General features: G+C 36.0%; 1 protein-coding gene and 1 pseudogene across 1 annotated transcript; both read right to left on the bottom strand.

The window, feature by feature from the left end:
• Positions 1 to 11,011: 11,011 nt before the first annotated feature.
• LOC147505298 (uncharacterized) lies at positions 11,012 to 16,921 on the bottom strand. The gene is made up of 5 exons (XM_086605509.1): positions 16,732 to 16,921; positions 12,741 to 12,852; positions 12,605 to 12,634; positions 12,002 to 12,063; positions 11,012 to 11,564 (listed from the first exon to the last, which is right to left on the bottom strand). Exons 1-5 carry the CDS (start codon positions 16,919 to 16,921, stop codon positions 11,485 to 11,487), a joined length of 474 nt encoding a protein of 157 aa, XP_086461635.1. The 3' UTR covers positions 11,012 to 11,484.
• Positions 16,922 to 18,257: 1,336 nt separating this feature from the next.
• LOC147505299 (protein NRT1/ PTR FAMILY 5.2-like) lies at positions 18,258 to 21,853 on the bottom strand (annotated as a pseudogene).
• Between the last annotated feature and the right edge of the window lie 853 nt (positions 21,854 to 22,706).

Consider the following 22,706-nt stretch of genomic DNA (forward strand, 5'->3'; position numbering starts at 1 on the left):
GTGTACACATGTTTAGACTCTATGCTACTGAACGGGTGAAAAAAATGAGAAAAACTGATCAACAAAAGATTATATGCCTTCAAAATAAACCAACACATTCTAGTAAGAGATCAAACTTCCTTTGAACTGTAAAGACAGATACAACAGTAAGAGCAATAGAACACATCCAATTAAAAGCCCCGCCGTACACTGCATTGTTAGTTGACAAGTGGGCTTCCATCTAAATTCAAAATAATGTACTTACACCAGTAAGTTTCCCCATAGCCAGGGTCATAGTGTAATATTTATTGTTATATTAGCGAAGTGATGCAGACACTTGCAAGAGAGCACCATAGGCCGGTTCTAGTTTGTGAGTGTTGAGCAATGCAAGAGAGCACCATAGGCCGGTTCTAGTTTGTGACTGTTGAGCAATGCAAGAGAGCACCATAGGCCGGTTCTAGTTTGTAAGTGTTGAGCAATAATTGATGACACCAGTTTTTTTTTTTTTTTTTGGTAAAATGCATTCTATTTATTCACTTACCGAAAGGTACGAAAAGTACAAATAGCAGAGTCATTTAACAAAAGACTATTTACAGAGTTAGGTGGCCTATCACACCAAATAGAGGTAACACCCAATTGCATATGTGAAAGTGTATTGGGCAAGTTTTCTCAAGTAACCATGGAATTCGACCACCAAGTTTGATCTAATGCCTGATTAGATCCCAATTTTGCAAAAAAATCAACTACAAAATTTCCTTCCCGATATGTCCAGTAGAGTTTAGAAGTAGAATTTTCAGCAAGCAAATCTTGTATATCTAAAACAATGGCTTTGATGTCCATAGAAATTTGTTGTGATTCATTCTTCACAAGATTGTAGATAACCTGAGAATCAGTTTCAAATTCAACATTGCACAATTCCATCTGCTTAGCCAACTGCAAACTAGTCCTCAATGCTAGAGCTTCAGTTTTTAAAGTAGAAGCTTGCCTGAGTGGAGTAGCAAAACCCAGAACGAATTGCCCAAATACATCTCTAAAAACACCTCCAGCACCTGCAGGTCCTGGGTTTCCGAGTGAAGAGCCATCAATGTTGAATTTAAAATAATTAGGACTTGGTGATTGCCAACATATAGGAATTGAAGATAACTGTATTGGAGCCACTGATCTCAACTTCTTAGTATACACTTCTAACAACTCAGCAGTTAATCTATGAACCTAACGAATCTCAACTTCTTAGTATACACTTCTAACAACTCAGCAGTTAATCTATGAACCTAACGAATCAAGGCAACCGGATTTGGTGGAGCTGTGGTCTGCTGAAATCTATATTTATTTTGCTCTAACCATATAGTCCACATAGTAACGGTAAAAAGAGTGCTGAAGTAATTTATGTTCGCTCTACTATTGATAAGCGAGAATATATCTGTTAGTCATAATCGAAGAGAGTCCTTCCTTGCGCCATTAATAGCTTCAGCAAAGTTAAGACCAAACCAAACAGCTCTCGAAAAAGAACAATTATCAAACAGATGTAACTGAGATTCAGAAGTCTGTGCACATAAATAGCATATTGGATCAACTATGAAAGATTTAGTTGCTAGGAAATCTGATGTAGGAATGACTCCATGTACGGCTTGCCATAATAAGAATCTCATATTGTAAGGCACTGTGAGAGACCAAATTTTCCTATATAAAGAGGCATGAAGATCTGCTTCAGGTTGTAAATATTCCATTACTTTGGCGTAGGCACTTTTCACAGTGTAAATACCGTATTTAGTAGGCGCCCAAAATATAGAGTCTTTATGAGGATGGATACTGATAGAAATTAATAATATTCTCTCAACATATACAGGTGGCCAATACATTGAAAGAAGATCAACATTCCAGCTTCGAAGCACTGGGTCGATAAAATCTAAAACCCTATCAAAGTGGCATCCTTCAGGTTGTGTCTGTAGAGGTAAAGTAAATGGAGTATCCGGAACCCATGAATCCAACCATGCTCTAACTGAAATCCCATTGCCAATGTTCCATCTCAACCCATAAGCTAGAAGATGCTTTAACTTGAAAAGAGACTTCCACACCAGAGATGCATTTTTGGGGCATTTGGCTCTTAGAAATTTGGTAGAAGGAAAATACTTTGCTTTCATGTGCGAAGCCCATAAAAAAGATGGTTGTAATAGTGACCAAACATGCTTAATTACCCAATAAGACATATTTTGAACTTCCAAGTCTTTGACACCTAGTCCTCCTAGACGAAAAGGCTTGCAAACTAGATCCCGAGCGAAATAGTGCATTTTCCGTCGGTCATTGTCATGACCCCAAAAGAAATTTTTTCTATTCCTATCCAAAATCTCAATAACTTGAACAGGAAGTCTCACACAAGTCATTGTATGAGTGGGTAAAGCAGACAAACCAGAGTTTATAATAGTTACTCTACCGACTTTTGATAACAAGGCTGATTTCCACCTGGCCAATCTGTTTTGAAATCGTTGAAAAAGTGGAGAAAAAGAATCCAGAGATGCTCTTCCCAGAATTGATGGAACTCCTAAATAATTAGGAAATGTTGTAGTACACTGAACCTTGTATATGTCATGTAGAACATAAATAAAACAGCTTGGCATACCCTTATTGTGAATTAACTGAGACTTAGAGAGGCTAATCTGTTGGCCAGAAGTAGTACAATATGACTGAAGAGCCTCTTTCAAAATAATGGCTTCATTAATATCAGCCTTGGCAAAAACCAATAAATCATCGGCATACATCAAATGAGATAGTAGATTACTCTGTTTTGACAATTTGAGCCCTCTGACCTGATTTGTGTCCAAGAGATCATGCAGCTTCAAAGATAGAACTTCGGCGCACAGAATAAATATATATGGTGACAAATGGTCACCTTGCCTGATTCCGCAAGAAGATTTGAAATAGCCTGATGGGGAGCCATTGACCATGACATAAAAAGTAGGAGTAGAGAGATGCAAAACATAATTCTCTTCACCCATTGTTCATTAAAGCCAAATCTCATCAACACCTCTTTGATAAAACACCATTCGATTCGATCATACACCTTTTGCATATCTAGTTTTAATGCATAGAAATTATGTTTTCTGTTTGTCTTGCTTCTGATATGGTGAAAAGTTTCATGAGCCAAAAGAACATTATCATGAATAAGTCGCCCAGGTAGGAAAGCACTTTGGTTAGGACTAATAAGAGAGGTTAGGAGAGGCCTCATCCTATTAACCATGATCTTGGATATAATCCTGTAGGTGACATTTGTGAGACTAATTGGCCGAAAATGTTCCGCCAAAGAAGGACGATTAATCTTTGGGATCAACACAATAAAAGTATGATTAAGCTCTAAAGTAAAAGTACCATGCTGAAAGAAAATTTTCACCATCGAGATAATTCTTGGTCCAACTTCAGTCCAACATTTCTTGTAGAAATAAGCCTGAAACCCATCTGGACCTAGTGATTTGAAAGAGTCGATACTTTTTAATGCTGCCCAAATCTCATCATCAGTCACAGGTCTTAACAACTCATCATTTTCATAATTTGATAGCTTGCATGGAATCAAATCTAAGAGAGCAGTATCCATTACAGGTTGAGTGGTGGAAAACATCTTTGTAAAATGATGAACAAGGTGATTACTAATAGCATCATAAGATTGAATTACCTCTCCATCATTATCAAATAATCTATATATGTGATTTCGATGCCGTTGTCGAGTTACAGTAGCATGAAAATACTTGGTATTCAGTTCATGGTAAAGTAACTTATCCACTCTAACCTTTTGGGCCCAGTGCGTATTTATTCTCTTCAGCAACACATTATACCTGGTAAGTAGCATATCCTCTTGACACTGCAATTGCACAAACAAATGATTTGGTATCGCCCTTGAACTGATCTGTAATTGTAGTTCACTGATTTTCTTTCGAATTTCCGCCATTTGGTGATGAATATTGCCAAAATGAGAGATATTCCAGCTTTGAAGGTTCTTTCGACAAATCGATAGAAGCTTACAAAGGGTGTAAGAAGGTGACCCATGAACATCAGAAAGCATAGCCTCACTAATGACCTCTTTACATGTGGGATCAGAAAACCACATCGCTTCGAATCTGAATGGTTTCCTAAATTTACGAACTCCAGGGGAAATGCCCAGCGGTAAGAATTTATGAGCAGAGTCCTTTGTGGGTAAGTGTTTCAGAAGAGCATTTGGAAAAACAGACCTCCATTCAGCAGTACAGAGAGCACGATCAAGTCGCTTAAAAACCTTTCTACAACCTTGCTGGTTATTTGTCCAAGTATAAGGCGAACCGATGAAACTCTAATCCATCAATTCACACTCATGTATCATATCATTAAAATGTTGAATTTGATAAGCGGGGGCAGGAGGTCCACCTCTCTTTTCGTTCTGACCAGAAATGTCATTAAAATCACCCAAACAAAACCATGGAATATTGTTTGATGGTTTGAATTGCTGCAATAAATTCCATTGTGTTCGACGAGTAGACGGTTGAGGACTACCATATATAGCAGAGAAGTACCAAAAGTGACCATCCTTGTCATTGATAGTAGGATGGATCACCCATCTATCGGACCAGACAATATTTACATCAACATCTTCCTCCTATAAACACCATAAACCACCGGCCAAACCTCTGGACCCCACAACATAAGATTTATATGGGCCACAAGACCTAATTATTTTAGAAGATTTATTTACATCTGCACACAGAAAAATAAATTGAGGCCTTTCGATCTTGATATGATCTTTTAAACAATGAATTGTCGATTTGAGGCCCACTCCTCGACAGTTCCAAACCAAAATCTTCATATAATCGAAGCAGTTACTAGCTAGTTGCCTTCAACGGGTATTCAACAGATGCGCTTTGAATTCTGATTCAGAGGTATAGATGCACATATCCAACCAAGCAAGACAAACCATAAAGCAAAGTACTTTGAAGAATATGCACCTTCCAAAAAGTCTGATACTGAGCCTTATCAGAGACTAACCAATGACACCAATTAATTGACTGTAACTATGGGATTAAGTATACGGAATGTCCTGAGGCAAAGTTCATCTAAATATGAAATTATAATTGTGCACCTAAAGGAACTTATTGCATGATATATGCTAATTTATAAGAACGCAGACACACAACATGCACAAAAATCAATTGCAGTAGGGTTGAGAATAAACCAAAGTAACATTCTCTTGGTAATTCAAAGAAAGAACTGAAAAGATCCCAATAACTCCATCCAACGTACTACTTTGAACCTCACTTTATTAGTAGGTTCATGTGCACGCAGCGGAGGAGCCAGGGATTTGAGTGAGGGTGAGCCACCCAAACAGCCAAACATACAAAATAATAATAATAATAACTAATTTCTTTTAACTAATAATTCAAACTTAATCCAACCACAAAAAAAAATATTTCAAACATCAAATATCTTATAAAACGATATAATAGGAACATTGGATCAAGAGTCTCTAAAATGCAATGTCCAGAGAAGAGGACAAGAGCCGGTAGAAAGCAATAGACAACTAGACAATGTGAAATATTGAAGTGAACGGATAAATGTCGACGCTAAGGTATGCAACCCTCCACAGAAACTTGAGGCGGAGACTGGCAAACAGAGCATTGTTGCGAGAGTAAAAGATCTCAATAGGAGCATTTTAACATTTTAAAACCCACCATTGAACAAATATATAATGAAAGCACTAGTAGAACAAGATCACGGTGCAAATTCCTTCTTGAACACCTACAGAAACAACTACCAAACGTCCCATTAACCAAGATCACATACAGAGTTTACCAGCTTCACTAATGAGTAATGAGTTCATTTCCACAACCTTTGACCAAAAGTCATCATATCCACATAAGGACCTATTTACAGTCATTATTTCCCAACACCCTAGCATGGGTTGGAACATCTTCAATCCTCATAAGGAATACCAATATGGGATCTTGCATCTGCCATAAAAACTCATCCCCAAGTCCCTAACACAATCTCTATTGACTAAAAAAAGTAAAATCCACCATGTAATTAAACACACCTCAGGTCTCAGTCAGCAGTCGCAATAATGACAACCATAAATAACACTAGAACACATTGACTCCCCTTAAAAAACTCCTACATACAACCAGAATAGACAACCAACAAATTGTCCTTACAGTTGCAAACCTAAGTATTTAGTGAATTCACAACAAGAAATTAAGAAAGAGTTGCCATTAAATAATATGGTCTAGAAATCAGTACAAAAAGATAAAAAAAGAATACAAGAAATTAAATAATGTGAGTCTTACCTAGTTACTCCACAAAAAGTCAAGAAGAGTAGAAATCTTTTAGTAGAAAAATAATGAGAAAGTTAGGGAGGAGAAGTGGAGTGAGTAAGGGGTTTCTTTTGTTTGGTTTTTTTTTTTTTTGGTTCGACTGATACCATATATATTTTTCCGGAAAGTTGAGGGTGAGCTAGGGCGTACCCTGGCCCCTAGCTCCGCCACGTAACGTTTAGATGGAAAATCTCACATGTGATGACATGGATCACATGTTTGTGGACCATGTGGAAATAATGTCTTATTGATTTTGGTTCATATATAACTTTCATGAGACTATACGAGGCATTTAAATGCTTTATTGTTAATGGTGAAAATGAAAACACATTGTATCAAAATTCCAAATACATGATAGTACAGTTCTTTTATGTATGAGTCTTGATGAGAGATTGATCTCTCCTCACCAAGGAGCGCACATGATTGTAATCCGTTAGATAGAAGCAATTCCAGTCCCAAAAAAGAGAAGAAAACTGTTGTGGATAATAAAATAATGCAGAAACAACGTTATCCACTACAAGTAGATCAATCTTACACAAGAATTGATCTTTCTTACTAGACAAGACTTCAACACCCTCCAAGTACTATCCCAACACTTCTCAATGTCAATTAAACAAGCATATAAAGTAAAACAATTAATATAAAAGAGAACACACCACAAGACAATGATATATCGTGGTTCGGCAATTTGTCTACATCCACACTGTGAGTTCCAAGCTTTACTAGATGTCTAGAGTAACAGATTACAAGAGCTCTCAATTCACTCACTAAGAATTTCTCTCTTACAATCTCTATCTCTCTTTATTTTGGTTAGGTTAAGTTTTTACAGAATTTTTTTTATATTTATATGTTTCGAAACCAAATAAGTCGTCTTTGAAATACGGTGGGCACCTTTGGCCAAAAACAAAAGTCGAGTGGCGTGTCTAACAACCCTGATCGTTTTCCAAAGAAAGGAGTGCGGGAGCGCCCTTGTCCAAGCATACATAAAAGCGGGCGCGCCTTACACGAGAGAAAGGAAAAAAACTCATTTTTTCTCTACAAAAACTGTATTTTGTTTGGTTGTGATGTGGTTGGACATTGATCAAGAGAACCAAATAAATTTAAGGAAACAATACAAAATGAAAAGACACTTTAGCGTTCGTCTTCTTCCCCATCTCGATCTTTCAACAATTTCAAGTTTTATGCTTGTTACAAATTTACATTATGATATTTCTAAGACACTCTACCAAACTAACACCCATAAATCAATGATGGGAATTTTATATTGTTCGTCAAACGTATTGACTTCAATATTGAACGGTGAATGCCCCAATCCTAGAAATACATGTTGTTTTGGCTGATACCTCAATGTTGAACAGTGAACACCCCAATCTTTATACAAAAATCATTAAATTTGTTACCACGCAGGAATTATATATTGCTAATCCAATAGCTTTGATTGTAGGAACAACTATGAAGATTATTAAAGCTAGTAGTTCAATCAAACAAATTAATGAAACACTCTCGCATTGATTGCTAATCTGTGTTTGATAGCATGATGTGAACAAAGGGGAAGAAGATAACTCGGATTTTATATTTGTTTTTGTGTTGACAGCTGACTCTACATTGAGATTCGTTCATGCTATCCAAAAACACTTGGCAAGTGTGCTCTAAATGGTGGAGAGATCCATCTCTTCTTATCATTTGCTTTTATGTATTCAAAATGAAATAAAAAATTAAAACATCTCCATTTCGTCTGGGCTTGTATGCAAAGACATGTTCTCTACTTCTTTATTTGATTCCCTGATGTTACTGAAAATATTTTCTATGCATTATACTATTATATATAAAGTTATGAACATTATATCAAACAATTTTAACTAAGATGTCTATGTAAGATATGATATAATAGTCTAAAGACCACTGTATCATATCTTCCATAAAGTGCTCAACAAGAAAAAACTTTGTAGATTTTCAGTTTCTTAATTGATTGTGGCTTCAAGAAATTGGGCTAGAGAGTCTCATTTAAAAAAAAAACAACTCTAAAGCCCTATCCATAATTTTTTTGGGTTTTAATACCCCTACATTGTTTTTTAGAAAGCCATAAGTGTTTTTTATAGAAAATCTTTAGAATCTAAGCTTTTGACTCGAGACTAGGTGCCACCTGTTATTTTTTAATATAAATTATTCTCTTTTTCACCCTTCCAAAATAACTACTTGTAGATAAGATAACTACCAGAATAAAGATTGAATAAGATAACTACTTTTTTAGATAAGATAACTACTAGAACAAAAAGAGTATATTTTGGGTTTGAATAGAATTTAGCAAAAAGTACGGTGTATTGCTCCAAAAGTTAAATTTGACACTACTACCTGTTTTCATCCGAATGTGGACGTTATAAACTTATACATTTTAAAATGCAGATGCACCATGTTATAAACTTATATATTTTAAAATGCAGATGCACCACGTTATAAACTTATATATTTTAAAATGCAGATGCACCACGTTATAAACCTATATATTTTAAAATGCATACACACCACGCATTTTAAAATACAGATACAAAATGCATTTGATTATTTATTTTGTGGGTTTGATTAACTACTATTAAATGAAACGGGTTGGTTTAGAGTTTATTGTTTATAAATTTAGAATATAGGGATTAGGGTTTAGTGTCTTAAGGTTTAGGGTTTAGGCTTAGGGTCTAGTTTATAGGGGTTAGGGTTTAGTGTCTTAAGGTTTAGGGTTTAGGCTTAGGGTCTAGTTTATAAAGATTTTGGGTTTAATGTCTAGTGGTTTGGAATTTAGACTTAACGACTAATGTCAAATGCCTCCACAAAATATTGGAGACATAATATTTTTAGTTTTTTCATTACCGAAAAGCTAGTCTGCGCAGGGTGTACTCAGCGTATAGCATCTGGGCCACTCATATAGGCACAAGTACTGGTGTATTGCAGCAAAGAAGTATTGTCCTTGGTGGCTCTCATTCCTAAAGACTCATACACTCGATGCACCCTAGATGCCCTCTTTTCATTATATGCATTTTTAAATGTGAATAATGGGTAGTTATAAGTGAATTTTTTTGTGTGAAATTTAATTTTTTTTATTTTGTATCCCACTATATTACTTTCGGTAGATAGTCGGTTATGTTTGTTTCAAGTGAGGATATTTTCGCGTCTATTCTTGGTAAAGTTGGATAATAGTGGTTAGTTCCATATTCTGGTCAAATTGGGGTATTAAATTCTAAACAAATTTAAGAAGAGTCTTAGGACTACTAAATATTTATAACTAAGTCCTCTAGACTAATTTTCTGATTGTGGCTTACTCCTTGAGTAAATATCCTATTACTCAACCTGCATGCCTTATTTGTATTGGCTAATTACATTTTCTATTCCACCTATTATAAGAAAGGGGAGAAAAACTGGCTCCGCATCACTTTTGCTATTGAACATTTGAACCACCTCGTCTTCAAAATGCTCTGAGAAGGATGAAAACATCCTGCAATAGACATGCTAAGCAACTATAAGAGAGTTTTTAAATTCCCGTTTGAGAACATTCTTTAACTGCACGTGACATCTCATGCTCCTCTATTATTTCAATTCTTTGTTTCGCATCTGTTAATCTTGGGTTTATGAACAAAAGTAAAAGTATCAATTATGCTAGAGTAATGTAATATGGTATTTATACTAATCTGAAGAAAGTTTATGTTTAAGTGTACACTTGTGTTTAGACTCGATGCTATGGAACCGGTGAAAAAAATGAGAAGAACGGATCAACAAAATATTGTATGCCTACAAAATAAACCAACACATTCTAGTAAAATATCAAACTTCCTCCATACTGTAAAGACAGATATAACAGGGAGAGCAACAGAACACGTCCAACTAAAAGCCCCGCCACACACTACATTGTTATTTGAAAAGTGAGCTTCCATCTAAATTCAAAATAATGTACTTACACCCATAGTACAAAATATCGGGATATGGCAAAATATCGATCTCTGATTTATGGATATGTATCGTGGATATATCATCCTGTGTGGGGATATATTACATTTGGACATCTGTAAATATCGTGGATATATCGAGATATATCGATAAATATCGACAAATATCCACAGACTATGTGTGGGTATTTCTGACTGCAAATATCGTAGATATATCGCGATATATCGACAAATATCGATAAATATCTATATTTTCTTTGAATGTGGTCATTATAAAGGTTGAATTTGATCAGTCCTTACAAGTGTGAATAATGGAGAAGATTGTGATGGGTCGAAGTTTTGATCGAAGCTCGCTTTTGGGACGAAATCGCCTACATATCAAGATTTTGTGATGAACTTGAATTAAGTCGGGACGTTGTTCTTCTCCTGCGTTTTATAGGTAAGTACCCTTTGCTTCCCCTTTCCTCTGTCGTGCTCAAGTCCCCTGTCTTAATGAGAATAAATGAGCTTTTAGGCGATGTATTTATTTATAATGACCGATCTTACGACTTTAACTAACACGCCTCACGTTGGCGTTATTGCCCGTTATTGTGCATGTCTTGGGGTTGTCACCTCGTTCTAGACAAGGTGTTATGTTGTAACGATCTATCATGAGTCCCGGAGGTTATCACCTCGTTCTAGACAAAGGTATTATGTTATAACGATCTTCCATGAGTTTTCTCGATTAGGTGTTGGACCGTGCATAATATATATAAATATATTATTCCCCTCAGATCATACTTTTAATATAAATTACTCTCTAATACTCAAAAATACACCTCATAATTCCTACATATTACATTGACTTTTCATTCTTTAACAATAAATCTTGAATTTTTTTTCTACATATTACAATACTTGTTGCACTTGCACTGAGCGTTCAATCATATAGCGCATCTATTATATCTTCTATTGTGATTGAATCCATGATGAGAGCATGAAGGCCTGCGACCCTGATGTCCATAGATGCCTCGCCTATAAAGTTTATCCAACACTCTAACGTCTTCAGGAGACGACCAACACAACTCCAATCCACTTCATCAGTTGTCAGGACGTGTTCAATTACATCATATCACTTGCCAAAACCATGCTCCCACTAATATCCTCCCCATCACTGCCATAAACCGCATCCATCATCTTGATCAGGCAATCTACAACATATTGCAGCCCTTTGGTTGAAGCCAGGATTTTACATCCTTCAATAGAGGTTGTTATTTTGTACTATGATTCATACTACCAAAGATTACAAGCATTACCATTCTATCCATAAGTGTGTCACTCAAATCTGCACCTGTGAGATTACAACAGACGTGAAAACATTAAGGATCTCACAATAAACAAGAGACAACTAACAAATGCCACAATGATAAAATAATTCAAAGAAAGACAAGGAGATTGATTTGTTGAAGTGATTATTTAGTTTACCATCTTAACAGGTAATGGAAATCAAGATCCTCCGGCAGCAAGTAATCAAAACAAGACTGGTCTCTATGCATGTTCTCCACAGTTCAACCAAGTGGCAATTTATTTGAAAATGATGCATATGATAGATTTCTTTCAGTCAATATGAGATGAAGTCATAAGCATATGAAGAGTGGGAAATCTTATCTATCACACAAGAATTTTGAAAAAGAGAGAGCTCGCGAAAAGTGAAGTGGTGTAAGGTTCTAAAGGATTAATTAGATGATACAAATTGGAATTCAGAGTTTAAACTGCAAGAAGCTATACCTATAAAATTTGCCTTAAAAGCAACAGCCTTCTTCATATATTCTCCATTGAATGTTGAGCCACTGAAATCAGATTATCTCATATCAGCAGATGTGAAGTTCGCCCGCCCGTATTGGAAAATTGTAATATGACAAATTAGCATCAAGAACTGCTATCCAGCTTAGACTTTAACAGGTTCCTTTTTATTAAAATCAAGCACGTAGAATGGGAACAATTTGCCCAGCCATTTTCGCAACAAGACATTCGATGGTAGCATTCCAATTAGACTAGGACTCATATCTCAATCTGGAACTAAATTTAATCAAGGAGTATCGATAACAATCATAACAAAATAATCATCTCCTATAAATTCTCTAACTTCTAGTGGTTTTGCATCGATTTGTCACTGAAAAATTCAGACTTGGGTAATCTCATGATGAAGACGAAAAATGTGGCCTATTGAGTATTAACATTATCAACCTTTAGGCCAAACAGAGAAGTGAAGCTACAAACACATCTTAATTATATGCTTAATACCACAGACAAACAGGCATCTAACAACAAATAACAAACAAATTAAAAATAATGAAATTTCAATAACAATTGGAAGTTTAGAACAGTTACCTAAAGTTCTCATTCACATGAACAGCCTTCCTACAAAACCAAGAAACAGAACAATATAACATCCACTACAAAAAAAACAAAGTCTATAGCGAAACATTTTTGAAAAAAACAAAAAAAAAAACACACCTCCACAAACCTTAAATCAGCATAACCAAATTGAGCAGCAGAACCAATACCAAATTCACCACGAATATCAGCTTCAAACTTATTAAAATCAGCAAGAAGCAGGCATACCCACGATATACCCACTGTATCGTCGAAATATCACGATATATCCATAAATATCGTCGATATTTGTATTTGTATTTATCTAATTACATATCGCAATATTTCGATGCTCATTTCTAATTTTTCGATATATATCGAGATATATCGTGATATTTTGTACTATGTTTACACCAATAAATTTCCCCATAGCTAGGGTCATAATTAATCTAGAGAACTTCTGTAATATTTATTGTTATATCATAGAAGTGAAGAAGACATACGCAAGAGAGCACCATACGCTCCAGTTTGTGACTGTTGAGCAATAATGACACTAGTTAATTGACTATAAGTAAGGGATTAGGTATACGGAATGTCCTTAGTCAAAGTTCATCTAAATATGAAATTATAATTGTGCGCCTAAAGGGAACTTATTGCGTGATATATACTAATTTATATGCACACAGACACACAACATGCACCAAAATCAATTGTAGTAGGGTTGAGAATAAACCAAAGTCACATTCTCTTGGTGTGTGAAAAAGATTAAAGAAAGAACTGAAATGATACCAATTTTCCCAACTACTTTGTACCTCACTTTAATAATGGGTTTATGTGTACTGTTTAGATGGAAAATCTCACATGTGATGACATGGATCACATGTTTGTGGACCACGGGGAAATAAGTTCTTATTGATTTTGGTTCATATATACCCTACATGAAACTATACGAGGTATTTAAATGCTTTATTGTTAATGGTGAAAATGAGAGCACATTGTATCAAAAATTCCAAATACATGATAGTACAGTTCTTTAATGTATGAGTCCTGACGAGAGATCAATCACTCCTCGCCAAAGAGCACATATGATTGTAAACCGTTAGATAGAAGCAACTCGTCCCAAAAAGTGAAGAAAACTGTATTTTGTTTGGTTGTGACATGGCTGGACATTGATCAAGAGAACCAAATAAATTTACCAAAATTCTATAGCAACCGAATCTTTTGAACCGAATTTGTGAACACACTGACGTGGCACTCATCAGGCAGGGGTGCGTGTATATTGGTCAAAGAAGTATTGAAAACCAAGGTCTTTCTACTTGCCACGTCAATGTGTTCACAAATTCGGTTCAAAAGTGTGAGTTGCTGTAGAAACACTCATAAATTTAAGGAAAAATACAAAATGAAAAGACACTTTAGCCCGCGTCTTCTTTCCCATCTCTTTCAACAATTTCAAGCTTTATGTTTGTCACAAATTTACATTCTGATATTTCTTAGACACTCTACCAAACTACTACCCATAAATCAATGATGCAAATTTTATATTTCTTACATTATATTATTCGTCAAAAGTATTGACTTTAATGTTGAACAATATAATGTAAGAAATATTTCTTACTTAAGTAAATATCCTATTACTCCACTTGCATTATTTGCATTGGCTAATTACATTTTATATTTCACCTATTATAGGAATGGGAAGAAAAACTGGCTCCCTGCATCACTTTTGCTATTGAACCACCTCATCTTCAAGATGCTCTGAGAAGGATGAAAGCATTCTAGGATAGACATGTGTGCCAAGCAAGGAACAAAATATCGTCGATATATCTGATATATCGTTGATATATATATATATCGCGTTTTTTGGTACACCGACATTGATATATCCGATATATATCTACCGAATATTGAATTTTTTTTTCCCAATATATATCGAAATTTTAGATATAACGATATATACTATATATTTGATATAAATTGTTGACTTTGACTGATATTGTTGATTTTGACCAAGTATTGTTGACTTTGACTGATATATTATCGATATTTCCGATATAATCGTCGATATTTTTTATATATCGACATACAAAACAAAATTTTGACTGGTCACAAAAAAACTGGATATATCCAATATATATCGGTTTTGAGGTTAACTGATATATTCACCAAATTCGATATTTTGATCCTTGGTGCCAAGCAACTATAAATGAGTTAATAAATTCCCGTTTGAGAACATTCTTTAACTGCACGTGACATCTCATGCTCCTCTATTATTCCAATTCTTTGTTTTGCATCTGTTAATCTTGGGTTTATGTACATAAGTAAAAGTATCAATTATGCTAGCTAGAGGAATGTAATATGGTGTTATTTATGCTAATATGAAGAAAGTTTATTTTTTAAGTCTAATCTTGTGTTTAGACTTGAAGCTACTGAACGGGTGAAAAATATGAGAAGCTTTATGCTTGTTACAAATTTACATTATGATATTTCTTACACGCTCTACCAAACTAACACCCATAAATCAATTATGGGAATTTTATACTATTAGTTTGTCATATGTATTGACGTCAATGTTGAATGGTGAATACCCCAATCCTAGAAATACATTTTGTTTTGGCTTATACCTCAATGTTGAACAGTGAACACCCCAATCCTTATACAAAAATCATAAAATTTGTTACCATGTAGGAATTATGTATTGCAAATCCAATAGCTTTGATTGTAGGAACAACTATAAAGATTATTAAAGCTAGTAGTTCAATCAAACAAATTAATGAAACAGTCTCGCATTGATTGTTGATCTGTGTTTGATAGTATGGAGGGAAAAATAATGTGAACAAATGGGAAGAAAATGACTCGGATTTTGCATTTGTTTTTGGGTTGAATTGACAGCTGATTCTATACTGAGATTCGTTTACGCTATCCAACGACTCTTGGCAAATGCATTCTAAATGGAGGAGAGATCCATATCTCCATATCATTGCTTTTTTATGTATTCAAAATGACATGAGAAATGAAAACAACTCCATTTCCTTTGGGCTTGTTTTCAAGGACATGTTCTCTACTTCTTAATTTGATTCCCTGATGTTACTGGAAAAATTCTCTATGTATTATACTATTACTAGGGTTTGCCCGTGCCGTACGGCACTGAACAACTCGCCATGCCTTCAACGCACGCTACCTAGTACCTTTGCATGCCCATGTACATATTTACACCAAAACATTACTTGGTAACTTGATTATCGAAAGAAAAAGAAGAATAAGCAGAGGTGACTTGAGTGATCAGTTCCTAACAGATAAGGTGCAATTGCTTTTCGAATAAAATGTTTTGGTTTAGGTGTTTCATAATACATTTACATTCTATTTGATTCTCGTTGTTTGGAGTCTGGACTGTAGATGCTCTTTGCAATCTTATAAAATCATGTTTTTAAAGGCTTTGACGTGGAGACAAATGTAAGACTGTCAAAGAAGGTTTACATATTCGGTTTAGCAAATTCAAATGCATATGCATTCACCGCCATTATTACTTGATCTCCATTGTTCATGAACTATGTACCAAGTCATCACAAACAACAAAAGGTTATGTACCAAGCAGCAAAAGGTTATGTGAAGCAAAATAATGTTCATATGGGAATAAAAACATTTCTCGATGTTTGTGAAGTGAAGTTTATACGAAACTTTGTGACTATAGGACATATGTCGGACTGCTCTATGCCAAAATATACAAATGAAGATGGTCCTAAAACGAGGAGATAGAAAGGGAGCAACACATCCGAGTATCGGACTACTCGCCTACTCCAAAACCACTCAAGAACAAATTAGTTGCAGATGGTTCCAAAAGATGTCCTTTTTTGCTGAAAAATTCCAAAAGATGTCAATACCCAATAATCAAGTCAAAATCTCCTTATTAGCATTTACAAATGATCCACATAAACCCAAAACTAAAATAGGAGTTCAACCATTTTTAATAGCAGTCATCATCCACTAATCAAGTATTTGACTTTAAACAATTAACATAGTCAACAATTAACATCCCACCTGGATAACAATTAACATAGTCATTGAAGAATGCCATTTTAAGCAACCCGAGGGGCAAAGAACATGATCCCGCGGAGGTATCAAGCTGCTGCAGTGGCATGACTTGCCACATGGAAACTCCAGTGGTAGCCGATGAATGGCATCGGCTTGTTGCCAGTGCTTGAGCTTGAGGAGCAAATGCGGTTGGAATGGCGTAAGGGTGAGGCATGAAGCTTTTTGAGAAGTCATGGCTTTAACTTGTTGTTCCAGCCTTCTCTTTCTCGCTTTCAACCTTTGCTTCTCATCATCGAAGTTCATTTTTCGGACTACATAAACAAAGTGCCAAAACCATAAATAAAGAAAATTACATCATCCAAGAATTCAAAACTTCACCACTTGATTAAAACCATAAATATGCCGATAGCATGGCCAAAGCATGATTGCATACAAATGTCCGAATATGCTCCTCACCAAGAAGGCTCATTCTTTTTAAGGCTTCTTGCAAATAACGAAGAGTTGTATGCATCTTTCCTATGTCCTTGTACATCATAGCTACATTTATGAAAGTTGCACCCACGCCGGATGATCGAGGGACCACATGATAAACTTTGTGGGAGCAATGTCCGGGCATATGCCTTAGAGCTTAGCCCGTTTGGTTTAGACCAAGATAGAAGAGAGCCATATTGCCATAGCTGTAACAATGAAACCAGTTATTCAGTTGACACATATACACAAGCCAACAATAATCTGAAAGCTAGTATACAACGTTAAATAAGGAATCAAAGCTCTTTTGTGTCTTTGCTTTATGGAGGAGTTTTCCTTCTACAACTATTATTATGGGGATTGATGATTAATTGGTACATGTGAGCGATATCGGGTGGTCCAATCCGAGGTCTGCGGTCATTTATGATAAGTTCTTTGAGCTGTGATTATTGCTCCCGCCATGTCTCCAAAGATGATATAGAACCATTGCAAGGTACCTAATGAAAGAAAAATTACATTATCAACACTCAAAGACATAAAAAATTACGGACACTATAAATACCGGATCTACTCATTACATTATGTTTTTAGTTAAAAAACTCGGTTAATGCAAGAGTCGCACGTAAAAGATAATAAATGGACAATCTTTTGCATTGACGATGAGACCTTAGTTTTCAAAGAAAATTCAGAAAAAAATATTATGGTACCAAAGAAGATAGTTGGTAAGGAAGAACAATAGATGTCTCATCCACCCAACAGATATGTATCACAGAAAAAGAAACCAAGGGGTATATAAGAAGGAGAAAAGTCAATATATAAATGGTAATTACCGCAGCAATTTGCAACCTCTCGATGGATGGAACCAAGAACCTACACCCGCACTCAAATAGAAGCAATGAGCAGTTAAATTATTGTGTTGGTAGCACTAAAAAGTGATGCTTAAAAAGGAAAAAGAAAATGGAAACCATGAAATGTGGGTATATGGAAAGAGCATACTTGCCGGTATGGAAAATGCAATGGCCGACAAAGTGTAAGCCCATTAAGCATTCCCTTAAACAATTCCCAGAGCGTAACGCGAGCATTCACCAATCTATCTAATAAAACAAAAAGGAAATCTCTACGGGGAAGTCCCTAGACTTTTCATGCTTTTAAGGTGCTTGGTCAGAAGAATTCAATCAAGAATCGCTAGAAATGCGCCAACTACCCCCATAAGCACAAATTGAGGGAGTAATATGAAGATACTAAGAGGAACTCTCCCCGCCATTTACCATAACACCATGATCTTTAGCCACACCAAGCCTCCTCATTTCTGTAAGAGATGCAGTTACCATGACTAAAATGTGAAAAATGAATCCCATTCCCATTCTTTGAAGAAGTGTTATCCCTCTCGGATTTTTAGTCCATTTCCGCATGATCTTTACAAAGAAACGGTCATATAAAACCACAGATATAAGCATTGTTAACGCCACTTAATCCACTTAAGCTGGCTGGAGGGATTTGGAAGTTGTTTATACCTCTGGCAAGAGTTGTACCTTGCTTGACAAAAAGGGTGTTAACCTGAGCTATTGGAAGCATGCATATCATTTGTGTTGTCTCCTGACTTGGGTTACCGTGATTTAGCATCCATGGATCGCGATGAACCGGTTTTAATAAAGAAACTTTGTTTAGAATCTGCGTGGATAATGCATTGTAAGTGAACATTTGAAAGCCTCAGAAGTTCAACCAGGTTTGAGACTTTGAGTTGAGTTTAAATCTTGGACAAGTCTAGTGACACTATATTTGATCTATAATAGAAGTATCGACCGGTGTAATTGATATACTAAGTCAAGTTGCTAAGTTAGTTGAATCAAGTCGGACTTGTCCAAGTTTGAATTCATTTGCTTTTTTTTATTATGTTCGGTATGTTATCCATTAGTAAAAAAACATTTGTAGAAAAACTAACCTCAAAGAAGGTGTGGAATCAATCCTCAGACTTCGCTTTTTAGCATATTTAGCCATGTCAAGCTCATAAAGTTCTTTTGGATAACTTGGAACAGGTATCCTCCATTTCCTTATAGCAGCAACCAACACTCTAGACATACTGGTAAAGGGACTCCCTGTGGGTACCTTGTGTCTATAGAATGGTGTTCCAACTAAAAAGATCAATATCAAAATTGCCAGTTCAGCTGTTGTAAGCCCATAGCCGACGCTCCAACCCACATTGTCTTGTACATACAGAAGGATGGTGTTAGCAAAGAGTGTCCCAAAGAAAATGCTGAATGTCCACCAGTTGAAGAAGGAAAGCTTCTTAGTTTTTTCTTTAGGTTCAAAATTGTCGAATTGGCTCAGAGAGGATGAAACACAAAAAAAAAATACCTCAGCCAACCAAACTTTCCCCGTTTCCACAAGATCCCTAGCTTCTACAAGTCCTGATTCATGAAACACTCAAATGGAGTGATGCCTGAGTAGCGGTTTCATAGAGCTGTGAATGAGGAAAAAACTTCTTAATAGCTATCCTGGTTTTCTTCTCCTAGGCATGACACAACTCACAAGCCTCCTGTAAAAGCTCAAGTCCTGTAAAGCTTATGAAATCACATCGATGCTAGTATTATGCTTTAGGCGCATATCAAGGAAAATCTCATTATTTGATGAAAACACGGTGAACTCGAATCATAAATTCACCGCAACAAAAAAAATCAAAGTGAACCTTGGGATATCATAATCTCCATCGAGAAAAGTAGAAACAACAAGAAATAAACAAACTACATATTGACTCCTAGCGGTATCAAACTACATATTGATTCCTAGCAAAGATAAAAGTTTCAAGTACCAAAAATAAAGAAAAATTCCATCATCCGAGAATTCAAAACTTCACCACTTTCGATGAAAAAAAACCATAAATCTCCAAAAGGAAAATTTCCTAATGAGAAAGGCTCCCAAAATTCCATTTTTTTTTGCTCAAAGATCTTGCACAGTCAAACCCGCAATAATAAAAGAATGACAAATAAGAACAGTAAGTCAAGAACATAAAAAAGGGCACTTCAACATAGAAAAGGGAAGGAACACACCCGGATAAGCATAGATATGAGAATCAAAGTTTCTTCGCTCAACATAGATCTTTAAGTTTTAAAGAGCATAAAACGACATAACCACTAAGTAGGAAATGAAAAATAGATTTGTATAGAAGAAAAAATTCAACTAATGTAAGGTTAAATAGAATGAAGGTGCGTAATGAAGCTAAACTGATGTATAGAAGAAAAAGTCACTAACCAAGGTGCGTGCGAATGAAGTCTCCAAAGACGTAAACGGACAAAATGGAAATACACTCCAAGTCGCAGAACTACATAAATAGAATGAAGCACATTAACCAAGTCGAGCCAATACAAATCTATAAATTTGATGACCATGAAGTCAATGAGAAACTACTCAAAGTAAATGGGAAAAGAACTTACTTAATTATAGTAAGACTTCGGGTATACAAAGTTTGGGGTATGATTTCCGAATTTGGAGGGAGCAGAGAATCGATTCTCGTCGAAGAAGTGCACCTTGATAGGGCAACATATAATTGACCATGACTGAAAACTTCATGAAGGTCAATTCCCACATATTTCATCGATTGTCCTTGTGACTTATTTATAGTCATTGAATAAGCAACACGATAGGAAATTGTCTTCTTGTCATATGGAAAGGAAAATCGAAGACGACGGGCGACAAAGATATCCTTGAATAAATGCATGATCACCGCCTTTTCACCGCTTAAAATTCTTGCAAAAAGAACATGTGGTCGACATTGGACCACCATCAAGCTGGTTCCATTGCATAATCCATCTTTGGGAGCAATATTTCGCAACAACATTATAGGACAACCAACTTTAAGGTTGAGACGAAACGGTGGCAGACCAAATCGGGCCAAGTGAGTTTAGGTACTCATTTGGGTATTGATTAATATTACCGGATTGGTTGCATCCTCGCCTCGTCATCTTGTCTGTAGCTAGAAAGATAGTGTTTTCCCCGGGAACATATTTAAAAGTTGCATTAATGTCGTTGACATCATCATTCAAGGCCGATAAAATTGCGCGCTTCGCTTAAATATTCAGGTGTAACAATGGAAGCTTGATCAAGCCGAGGATATGTAGTAGAAATAAGATCTTGAAGATTTGCACATCGTCGAATTGTGGAGGGTAGTTCAACCGCCTCGCTTGGGTCGGTTCCTATCTAAAAAGCGTGGCAAGGAGAAAATAGTAATGATATTAGTACTTAATAAAAAATAGTACACAGAAGGATGCAAATGAATATTAGAATGAAGAAAAATAGTAGAAAGGAAAATGCAAAGTTTGGTACCTCCATTAAGAAATTTGCAAACGCAATATTTGCAGAGTTTCCATTTTCCAATCGCATGTTTTGGGCAAGAGTTAGAACATGAATGTGATTCCAGAGGAAGGAAGAGCGCAAGGAAGCACGCACAATCTGTTCCCGGACCCCTTTGGGTATAACTGGAAGACATTGACGGAAATCACCACCAAGCACCACTGTTATTCCACCGAAAGGTTTATTATTGTCGCGAGTATCCCGGAGTGTCCGATCAACTGCCTCCACACAAAACTTGTTTTGCATTGGGACTTCATCCCAAATAATAAGTTTAGCTTCCCTGAATAATTCGGTATGTATTGAATTCTTACTGAACCCACAAACAGAGGTATCAAGAATATCTATTGGGATACGAAAAGTTGAGTGAGCCGTACGACCACCTGCCAACAGTAATGAAGCTATTCCAGATGAAGCAACCATAATAACAATATGTCCCTCAGCACGACATGTAGCAGCGATTGTGTTGTAGACAAAAGTTTTGCCTGTTCCCGCTGCTCCATTCAAAAAAAATAGTTTCCCTTCATCTTTGGAAACCGAATCTATCACCGCTTTATACGAGAATTCTTGCTCGAGATTAAGGAGTACCCCTCGTTGCTATGTGCTTTTTCATTTTGAGGGTCAAACTGAAATTGCCGCTGGTCATATATGAGACAATTTGCAAAGCCTAAGTTCCATCCGGTAGTTAACAGAGGCATCGACATCGGAGGGAAATTAGCTAGTGATTTACCTGACTCTATTAGAATCTCATTTAAGAGAAACAAACCGTAATCTTGCACTTCAGCAGGGGTAGTGTTTCGACCAGATATGATCAAAACATCAAGTGTTGATAAAAGAGACGAAGAACGTAGTAAAGTAATTAGAAAAATGATGGTGATCGGGGGAATGATGAGACTGGACCTTGCGGTTGCCTACGTACCCAAATTATCAATGGGATCAAGTCTCAAGAACGTAGTTCTTTATGAAAAATAGTTTTGTATTTATATGTGTAGAGTAGAGATTTCTTGTAGCTAAAGTAATCGTAATTGAACATAACTCTTAATTGATAATTATCTCATTGATAAGAAAATGAATCTAGACATAAATTAATGTACATAAGTGGCAAGCCATGTGGCTAAGGTTCATTTTAGACACATGAGTTAATGGGCATGTACATTGATCCATGATATTTTTAATTGGGCTTTAGCCCCGTCGATTAAACGAATAAAGTGGAGACCCCTACTAATGGACATTTGCCACGAGGTGGGGTCGAAACGCCCCTCTTTGGCATGCGAAC

The sequence above is a fragment of the Coptis chinensis genome, chromosome 4 (genome assembly GCF_015680905.1).
Source record: "Coptis chinensis isolate HL-2020 chromosome 4, ASM1568090v1, whole genome shotgun sequence".
NCBI lineage: Eukaryota > Viridiplantae > Streptophyta > Magnoliopsida > Ranunculales > Ranunculaceae > Coptis > Coptis chinensis.